This window comes from Sinocyclocheilus rhinocerous, unplaced genomic scaffold (genome assembly GCF_001515625.1).
Source record: "Sinocyclocheilus rhinocerous isolate Xijiao unplaced genomic scaffold, SAMN03320098_v1.1 scaffold4319, whole genome shotgun sequence".
NCBI lineage: Eukaryota > Metazoa > Chordata > Actinopteri > Cypriniformes > Cyprinidae > Sinocyclocheilus > Sinocyclocheilus rhinocerous.
Window position 1 is genome coordinate 347216 of NW_015658510.1, and position 10758 is coordinate 357973.

General features: G+C 42.3%; 1 protein-coding gene across 3 annotated transcripts in view; it reads left to right on the forward strand.

Annotated features, from left to right (window-relative positions):
• The window catches only part of dnm3b (dynamin 3b), a 29712-nt gene extending 19238 nt beyond the window's left edge, over nucleotides 1-10474 (forward strand). For 2 of the 3 annotated variants that reach the window (XM_016530629.1, XM_016530628.1), the window contains 9 exons: nucleotides 52-103; nucleotides 388-396; nucleotides 4064-4177; nucleotides 6048-6157; nucleotides 6560-6671; nucleotides 6779-6943; nucleotides 8444-8679; nucleotides 9099-9272; nucleotides 10088-10474. In XM_016530629.1, the coding sequence (XP_016386115.1) occupies nucleotides 52-103; nucleotides 388-396; nucleotides 4064-4177; nucleotides 6048-6157; nucleotides 6560-6671; nucleotides 6779-6943; nucleotides 8444-8679; nucleotides 9099-9272; nucleotides 10088-10130 (1015 nt within the window). In that variant the 3' untranslated portion in view covers nucleotides 10131-10474. The remainder of the gene's footprint in view (nucleotides 1-51; nucleotides 104-387; nucleotides 397-4063; nucleotides 4178-6047; nucleotides 6158-6559; nucleotides 6672-6778; nucleotides 6944-8443; nucleotides 8680-9098; nucleotides 9273-10087) is intronic. The other variant, XM_016530630.1, reaches the window with a different exon arrangement.
• The last annotated feature ends 284 nt before the right edge of the window (nucleotides 10475-10758 follow it).

Here is a 10758-nt window from a genome sequence, read left to right on the forward strand (position 1 = left end):
CTCTCTCACACACACACACACACACACACACACACTCTCTCTGTCTCTCAGTGCTCAGCAGCGCAGCAGTCAGGCGAATAAGAAGAGCTCTGCAGGGAATCAGGTCAGTGTGTTGGTGTTTGTGAAGGCCGTCTATGTTTATGGCACTCCAGACATCAATGCTATTTCTTTGTTTTTGGTCATTTTACATGGCATTGACTTTCTTTCTGCTCTGCTTTTACTGCCCTCACTTTATTACTCAGTAGTTCTTGTGTTTGTCAGTATGTCCATGTGTTATGGACATGTTGAGTTGTGTTTCTGTTCTCACACATGTGTGTCATGTTCTCTTCACTATCCTCCCGTGTGCGCGAGCGGCTCCTGCATGATGTGCTGTTGTGTTTGGCTCAGGAGCTCCAGGTAAGAGCCTCTCATATCCGTGTCTCTCTCCATCACTCCTGTCTCATCAGTGTCAGACTGATTCTGTCTCAACACACACTGATGACAGATAGAAACTCCTCTGTTCATGCATCCTAACAACAGAACCTGTCAAACATTCAGGAACTTATGTTTATACTTTGTTTTGTGTTTATGTTTATACTTTATATATTTTATGTTTATGTTTATACTTATGTATATACTTCATGTTTCCTCATTGCTTTACGTAACATGTGACATGTCACCTTTGCATTATTTTTCTCATTTCCATGGCTCTTTCTCTAGCAGAACAATGGACTGGTCGTGTTTTTAACTGTGGACAAGCATAGTTTTGATGTAAACCTCTTCATTCGTGAGAATAGTTCTGTTTTATTGTATTGATGCCACACACAGCATAGCCTACGGCATTTGGGCTCTTGTAGACACAAAAATGTCTGAATTTCATTGCATTAGACACAAAATATCAACCCAGTGTGTCATCTGTGCTCAAATCACGCTCAAGCTTTTCTTAGAACTCATTTTTCATTTAGTTGGTTTTCTGAAGTTCTGTGTAAGAAAGTAGAAACCTGACAGAGGTCTTGAAATGAAACATCTGAGCAATCTGTCTTGAGGTGAGGAAACATGAACCGAATAATTGACTACGGAATGCTGAATTATTGACAAATAATGCCAAACCGAAGTGTAACTGGCACACGCTTCAGATCATGGCAACATTAACACCGAATTACTGAAAAATACTGCACACCCAAAGTGGAAATGTTGCAGTGCAGCAGTTAGGGGCTGTTCACAGATCGTGTCTACACCTGGAAACACATTCTGTGTGAACGGCATTCTCAGAAACATAGGACAGACGTTTAGTTTGGGAGCGTGTTTGCTGTGAGAAATGAAATCCTGCAGCAGAAAGCTTGAGGAGACTTGACCTGAGCGATCAGTCAGGGTTATTTTATTGTCTGCAGAAGCTCGTCTGACAGGGTTCAGCCTCAGTTTGCTGTATTTGTGGCTCAGGTCTGCATGTTTAATTATTCATTAAACATTCTTAGTGAAACACAAGCAGTCGTTACTTTCACTTTTTATACTTTATACTCAGCGTAGTGTGGAGAAGTTAGTGTCGTGGTGCACTGATGAGAGAAGAGCGTTTGGAGGATGCAGTGATCCATGAGTGCTGATTGGCTTTAATTAAGGGGATCTTGAGCATAAAATTGTGTGTTTGTGTGTTTCTTCAGGCCTCGTCTCCTCCAGCCTCTGGAATAATTGTAAGACGTCAGGTTGATGTGTGTAACTAAATGCACTGAGGTGATGGAGCAGTAGTTCAGTTCACTGCATGAACCAGAGGATAGTTTCTTCAGATCTGTGTGACTTTAAAGGGATAGTTCAGCCAAAAAGTAAATTAACCCATGATTTACTCACCCTCAAGCCATCCTAGCTGTATATGACTTTCTTCTTTCAGACGAATAAAATCTGAGTTATATTAAAAAACGTCCTGGCTCTTCCAAGCTTTATAATGGCAGTGAATGGGTGTTATTTTTCAACAGTCCAAAAGAAGTCCAATAAAGCGCATCCATCCGTAATAAAAAGTGCCTCACACGGCTTCGGAGGTGAATAAAGGCCTCCTGCAGCGAATCGGTGTGTTCTTGTAAGAAACATATCCATATTTAAAACTTTATAATCACTTTTCTCTAGCTTCCGCTAACTGTCGTTCCGGCAGATGATGTAGTGTAAGCTCCGGTGAGAAGTGACGACTGCGGAAGCGCAGCGGAGAGAGCAAAACAAAACCCCGGTTACGAATTAGAAGCACAAAATGAGGATTTGTAAAGAGAAATGTGGAAGGATTTCGATATAAGCCAAGAGGAGACTGGTTTTCCTTTGCTAAAGTAACTTTGCTTCCTTTGCTCCTGTTAACAAACGTCGGTTCTCGCGAGATGAGCATATTCTCACCGGAGCTTACGCTATGCCTACATCATCCGTACGATAGTAAGTGGAAGCTAGAGATTACGGTTTATAAAGTTTTAAATATGGATATTTTTCTTACACAAACACATCGCTTCGCTACAGGAGGCCTTTATTCACCCCCCGTAGCCGTGTGAGGCACTTTTTATGATGGATGGATGCGCTTTATTGGGCTTCAAAATCTCAACACCCATTCACTGCCATTATAAAGCTTGGAAGGCCAGGACATGTTTTAACTCCGATTGGATTCGTCTGAAAGAAGAAAGTCATATACACCTAGGATGACTTGAGGGTGAGTAAATCATGGGGTGATTTTCATTTTTGTGTGAACTGTCCCTTTAAGTCTTTCTCACACTGGATTCAGAAAGGATTCAAACTTTTCATTTTTCACATTTTGTTTTCTTGCAGCCTTATTCTCAAATACTCTCATTTTTTCCGCATCTACACTCCATACCACACGATAAAGCAAAATGTGTTAAAAGATCACGTTGTCATAAGTATTCTGGCCCTGTGCTGTAACACGTGAGGTTTAATTCAGGTGAATCCATTTCTGTGACTCATCTTTGAGGTTTTTCTACTCTTTGATTGGAGTAAATCTGTGGCAAATTTGACTGATTGGACATGATTTGGAAAGACACAATGTCTATATGAGGACTGACAGCTGAAAAAATCAAGCGTTGAGGTCAAAGGAAGACAGGATTGAGTTAAAGCACAGATCTGGAGAAAACTACAAAAGATCCCAAGAGCCCATAGCATCTGTAAATCATAATGGAAGGGGTTTGGAACAAGCAGAACTCTCCTAGAGCTGATCACCCTGCCAAACTGAGCAATCGAGGCAGAAACAGAGGTGACCATCAGCCTGAAAACATCCATCAGTCCCTATAGAGCACGCTTGTTTGATAGCGAACACGAGCACTGCACTGATTCTGTGTGTAATGATTATAGCTTCAGAGGGACGCATGATCACGCATGCTGGAGACACCTGCTGTTAATAACTACCTTATTAATGAATGTCTTGCAACAATAAATAAACTACATTCAGTAATGATAATGATAAAACAGACAACTGTAATCATGGATGCTGATTGGCTGATACTGCTTAGAGTAACAGCTTTGAGCTTTTCATCCAATCACAGCGCAGTTCCATCATTATTAATGTTGCATATGAATGATCTGTCAGGACTAGAAGAGTTTAATGAACATTTTATCATTAATGTTTGAATGTATTATGCAGCAGTTAGTGGATTGGTCGACCTGAGCTCGTCTAACAGATGCACTGATTGTCACTCGTCTGTGTGTTAGTGGAGGGGTTTTACACTGACTGCAGTTAGTGACTGTTTGAGTCCTTACATCATTCATTCAGTGGGAATGAACCGTCACTGTCTCACATCGGCTCCTGTGCCCTATATAGTGCACTGTGTTCACGCTGTACAGCTAGAGAACTGAAATGTTTTCTTGTTATTTGCCAGCTGATGGGGAGTAAAAAGGCATACTTGTTTAATGCAAGTTTAAATAGCATGCTGATTTCAGATGTTAGTCCTGCAGTGGATTGTGTGAAGCGCTGTGTAAACATCACGAGTCTGCTCTCCGTCACCGTTACGTGTCTCACACTGATTCCTCACGTCATTCATCCACACTCTGCACTGATCACTGCTGTGCCGAGCGTGTGTTTGTGTTTGACGCGTCTCTCTTCCTCCGTCAGGTGATCCGTAAGGGCTGGCTGACCATCAATAACATCAGCATCATGAAGGGAGGAGCGAAGGAGTACTGGTTCGTGCTGACCGCCGAGAGCCTGTCCTGGTTCAAAGATGACGAGGTGAGCTCCTCTGGCATTATGGGATGCTTTTATGCGTCAGGAGTCGATCTGATGCTGAAATGCATCTCCGTATGAAGAATGAGAGGGATTGATGACTTTATTTAATGATGTTAATAACCCTTCACATGCTCCGCAGCAGCTGTCAGAATCATTGGCTCTTTAGCTGGCAAACTCAGCGATTCAGCCTGAAACCATCAGCTCATGAAAACCAAAACCCTCATGTCACCCCATGACTGAAACCACAACAGACCTGTGCGGTTAATATTAAAAAACACAGACTGATATCAGTCACCAGCAGCATGAGCCGTGCAGGAATGAGGAAGAAAGTGTGTCTGAAATGATTCAGTGGTTCACGAGTTCAGATGTACTGATTAGTCTTTGTCATTCTTTTAATGTCATGACAGATTCCTCTAAACCAATGCAAGCAAACCAACTTAACTCTCACTATCAGATATCGTCTCACTAACAAACGTCCTCGTGTTCTGCTTTTATTATTGTGATTTTAATACTGAAGTTTGCTGCATTTCTTTAATTAGGCTGTTAGAGTTGTTTCATGGCTTTGGTCACTGAAGTCTGCAAACAGTCGATTTGTTCAGGACGTTTAGCACTGTGAACATCAATAGTTGGATGAAAACTGGATGAAACGTTTGTTGAGCTCTAAACCGCAGCATTGCAGAGCTCGTATGGACATTGGTGTGCGGCGAAGCTAAAAGCTCGGTGCCGGCTGCGTTTTTTGAGCATTTCAGATGAAATGTGCTCATCCAGTGTTTGGTGTTTGTGTGTGATCGTCCTCTTCACTAGCACTGAAGCCAAAGCAGCTTAAATCAAAGACAAGGAGAAAAGCCTGAAAAATCCCAAGCGTCACATGCTCTGTGGCTTTTCCTCACCGCGTCTAAGCAGTGTGCAGACTAGTGTACACTAGTGTGAGCATGAACAGGTCGACTGAACACTGAGACGCCGAGACGCTCGTCTTCATGAGGCTCTGTGTCCCGCGCCGGATCCTGACGTTCTTCACAGCTCTCGAGGAGCGTAACCCCGATCCGTCCGATGATCGCCGCTGTGCATTTATCTGGCCTGGGCTGTTCTCCAGAGGTCTGCTGCTGAAGCTGGTCTGGTGTGTCTCTCTCACAGCCCTTAAGTGCTTCCAGATGTTCAGATCGAGTGCCAGCCTGCTCTCGAATCTCTCTCTCAGACAGAAAACAGCTCCTCGGCAGTGTGGGGAACATATTTATGAAACCCAGAAACCCAGAGGAGAAGCTGCAGCTCGCTTTAGTTCACTAGTGTTTCACTCTTTCATTTGAAAATAGAGAAAACATTTCCCTGCAAAAATGTCATTACTGTAATGTGAACATATTACATATTTACACACAAAAGAAAAGATTCCATACATTCATATTTACATTTTTTTTGTTGTAAATTTTAATTTCTATATTGTTTAGGTCTTTATGGAATAATGTTATTCATACAGTCATTGTGTTCAGGCAAGATGATTAGAGTAATGTAAATGAGTGTAATTTCCTTTATAAACATGTAATTTCATATTTTCTTGAAGTGTTTGTTGTGAGATTGACCCCATTAACAGTCTAACGCTTCTCTGCATGATAGTTAGGGTTTAAACTTGTGTTCTCCTCATCAGTCTCCTAACATTTCTCATGACTTCCACATGCACTCGTCTCTCTTCACCATCATTTCTTTATCTTTACATGTTTATCCAACTCTCCTTTTTCCATTTCTCTCTCAGATTAGCAGTGTATATATGGTCTGTTTTCACTGCTTTTCTCTCATTCCCTGAAGATGCTGCATTAGGAGTCTGTTTATCATGAAAAGAACGTGATGACATGTTGATGCATGGTTTGTCTGGATCCCGCAGGAGAAAGAGAAGAAGTACATGCTGCCCCTGGACAATCTGAAGGTCAGAGATGTGGAGAAAAGCTTCATGTCCAGCAAGCACATGTTTGCCATCTTCAACACAGAGCAGCGGTAAATAAATCACTTCTCACTTTCTTTTTGTTTTCAATAGAATTGTCAGAGCTGTTTTAAATGATCTGGTTCATGTCATCAGTTCTCAAAGACCAAACCATCAGGAACAGAGGATATAAGAAACTCTTAAGACCCGTTCACCGCTTAAAGTTTAAAGTTTTAATAATCATTCCAGTTCTGTGAGGATAGAAATGCCCACATCACAACTCTGACAGCGCAGAGGAACAATGTTGTGGAATCACTTTCTTGGTTATTAGCGGTATGAGGTTAGTCTTCATTTCCGCTCATAGTTGAGAAAGCACACAGACTCTCAGAGTTTCCGAGAGGATTCCTGCAGGTTCTTCACAAACAGGTGAGAGCGATCAGTGCTTTTCATCTGAGTGATGGCTGGCTTTCTCTCAGGAACGTGTTCAAGGACAACCGTTTCTTGGAGCTGGCGTGTGACACTCTGGAGGAGGTGGAGAGCTGGAGAGCGTCGCTGCTGCGCGCCGGCGTTTATCCCGAGAGGGCCGCGGTCAGTGACACGTCATTCACATCCCACTAACATGAGATTCCCCTCAAAATGAAGCATGAACCATCTTCCTTATCACCTCACGTTTCTGATTGTGTCCCTGGACTCAGGTGGAGAGTGAGAGTTCTGGCCCATCGGAGAACTTCTCCATGGATCCTCAGCTGGAGAGGAAGGTGGAGACCATCAGGAACCTGGTGGACTCCTACATGGCCATCGTCAACAAATGCATCCGCGACCTCATGCCCAAGAGCATCATGCATCTGATGATCAATAACGTAAGGATGCTGTGTGACTGTGAGGACAGATGAGGATTTGACCGTTTGAACACTATTATATCTGAGATGCTCATCAGAAGAATCAGAGCATTAGTGTGCTTAAACTGTCTGAAACACTCTTAATGAGTGCGTTCACATCAGTACTGCACCTTGTGCAGTGTTATATACGAGTCGTGAAATCCGATTCGGACTACAAGACTATAACTAAAAAGCATTTGCAAAAATTTGATTGATTTTCAAAACCCATGTAGATGTGGTTTATATCAGGATAAATATGTAAACATCAAAACATTTTGCTGTTCAGACTACAAATAACGAAATATATTTGAGTCAGATACGCAAAATAAAAAAAATTGCTGTCAGTCGATTAAAAGAATTAACTAATTAATCAAACATTTTTTTCTGAAACTAATCGCGATTAATCCCACCTAACATTAAAGTTTTTAAATATACTTTTATATGGCAATAATTTCACATTCAATCTTCAACTTAATGTAGAAACCACATAAAGACATTATATTTTTAATATTTGTTTAATGGCATCTTTTTTAATGACTGAAGGCGAGTGTCACTGATACCAATACTACTGATGTCTCTAGCAAATAATGTTTTTTCCTAATATTTAACCATTGACTAGCCATTCAACATTACAGTATAATTGAGAGCTGCCCATTTTAACATTTATTAGACTTTAAAAAATAACTTCTAATTTAAATGAGCTTAAAACAATCTTCACATAAACCCATTATAATAAATGTCATATTTACCTGTGCCCTTCAGCAAGTAGGAAATATACAGAAATTGAATAACGTTATCAAACACTAAAAAATTTATTTGTGTGTGATATTGAAGAGCATGTGCTACGATCACAGTATAACGGCTGACTCGCGTCTGAAAGTCTCCCATTTGATGTGCTCGTAAAGACGTTCACTGTGTTAATTGCGTTAAATATTTTAACACGTTAAACTGAAAAAATTAATCACATGCATTAACGCGCTAATTTTGACAGCACTAATATATATTTACAGTACAGTGGCCCCAAAAAGTGTTTGGACATTAGTCACACTTAAAAATATCTGAACTTCATTGCATTAGATATAAAAGGTCAAAGCAGACGGAACCTGCGCTCGAATGATGCTGGAGCTGGTCTCAAACCTAACTTGACTTCTGTGACGCACTCATTTCTCAGCAGCTGCTCTCGTGGTCAGCTCTGCTCAGGTGTACTTCAGAGCATTAACTATCAACAAACACAACGTTTGGCAAAAACTGTGTCCAGTTCACTATTTTATATTCATGAAACCTAACAAACTTCACTTGTAAATGTTTTAAAGTGTGTGTTTGTGTCGTGAAAATAAATGCCATGCATGCTGTTGAATCCTGTAAAGACGTGCTTACATCTTTAATTGTGTCCAGATATTTTTGAGGCCACAGCAGAGGAAAGACACGAGTGAGTGTGTTGTCATGATAATCAGACTAATGAACATCAGTCGTCTTCCGCAGGTGAAGGAGTTCATTAACGCGGAGCTCCTGGCGCAGCTATACTCGGCTGGAGATCAGAACGCTCTGATGGACGAGTCTCAGGAGCAGGTGCAGCGGCGCGAGGAGGTTCTGCGCACACACCACGCTCTGAAAGAAGCTCTGGCCATCATCGGAGACATCTCCACCACCACCATCTCCACACCGTTGCCTCCGCCGGTGGATAACTCCTGGCTGAGCGCCAGCGCCGGCTCCCGCAGGTAACACCTCTTCTCTGTCTGATCCAGAGCAGATCTCAGGATCACTCACTGCAGTGTGATGGATGTCCACTTCAGACTGAACCGGACGACTAGAAACGGTTAGGGTTAGGGTTAACCCTAAACGGCTGATTATGACTATCAGGCCTTTCCCAGGTGGTCATTCAGTTCAGGGTGGATCTGGCTTCATTCATTGGTTGCCTCATCCTTGAAAGCCTCGATGGGAGCTTGTGAGAAGTGAGGAGGTCGACCAACAAACGCCGTAATCGCTTGCGTTCTTCAGCTGTGGAACGAAGCCAGATTGTTCTGTGACAGAAAGCCGGTGGAAGCAGTTCTGTCTGGAGTTCTGTGTAGTTTGCTGCTGCTGTAGGGTTGAGTTCCTCCTCTCTCTTTGCTGTGAGTGTCTCTGTTGGTTTCCGCAGGTCTCCTCCTCCGAGCCCCACGGCTCCGCGCCGGATGTCTGCGGGACAGAGACCCGCTGGGAGAGGTGCTCCTGCGCCTCCGTCTCGCCCCGGACCCTTGGGGCCCTTGAATAACAGCGCAGACAGCCCACAGGTTCCCAGCCGGCCCAACCGAGCGCCTCCCAGCATTCCCAGGTGAGACCGGCCCTTTCATCTGTGCCTTTCTCTCACTCCTCTCATCTCTTTACTTACTACATGCATTTCTAGTCATATTAAAATATTCCTCGCAGGTACACAAACACATGCTCGAATGCTTGGCCAATGCATTGCAAGTGTGCAGTTTATTTGCATGTTCTTGATATAGTAATTTAATTACACATAAGTGCACATACTGTACAATATAGTCCAACTGTGGCGTAAACAAAGCTCGATAGTAAAAGGAAGTTTCTTGCAAATGTCATTAAGTCAGATGTGTTATTATTCAGGTAGCTAGATATAAACTTAACCCTAACTCTAACAATCTAGCTCAGCATTGGTTGAGCTGATGGAGAAGAAGAGATTTTACACTAATGCTCACTATAGCAAACCTGGAGGCAATGCTGAGAGTGCAGTACATACTTGCCTTATGAATTGTGTTTTGACAAATGTAACAATGCATGAAACCAGGCTTGTGTAGCTACGTTTACACCAGCGTTCACACTCGTCTCTCGTCCGTTTTCATACCTTTGTTAGACGTGCTTCACTCATGCACTACACTAGTAGCACCAGTTTTCATGAGAACACTAAAGTGCAATTCCAGTACTAGAGCAACATTCATGTGACCACACATATATATATATATATATATATATATTAACACGTCAGCAAATAACGTGTGTTATAATGCTACACTGCTTACAGATACTAATTCTGTCTTTTTGTCTCTCGCCCTACCATCCATTGCCTTCCTCAACGCTTCTGCTGTCATGCACCACTTTCTTCTTCTTCTTCTTCTTCTTCTTCTAACACAGCCGTCGTCCTCCACCTTCCCCGACCAGACAGGTTCCCCCTTAAGAGGCTGTTTTTCCAGAGCGTTCTCATGTGTGTCCCGTACCAAAGCTCTGAATCCCTGCATGTCCCAGTGATGCTTCCCTTCTCGTGTGCTGGTGTCTTTGATAGCAGTGCTGGTTGTGTGTTTGTCAGTGCCTGTGGTTCAGTCTGGTTCAGACGTGGAGTCTCATCCATGCGATCCTCTTCTAGTCTTCACCCAAACCTCTCTGTTCTGTGGTGAATCGTTCGTGGCAGTGCTGTGCTTCCCGTTCCTTAAAGTGTGCAGCACTGCATTGATGTTTCTAGCGATGCATGTTTGTTTATTTTAGGCTGTTGATAAGCGTGTCCACATACTTCTGTCACATTATACCATACAGGTGCATCTCAATAAATTAGAATGTCGTGGAAAAGTTCATTTATTTCAGTAATTCAACTCAAATTGTGAAACTCGTGTATTAAATAAATTCAGTGCACACAGACTGAAGTAGTTTAAGTCTTTGGTTATTTTAATTGTGATGATTTTGGCTCACATTTAACAAAAGAGCGATATATCTTAGTGTAAGCTGGGAAGTGTGTGTGTGTGTGTGTGTTTGTGGCTAAATTAAAAGATAAACGTTTAAAATAGTTTAAGGTTATGTGATATTTGTGTTTT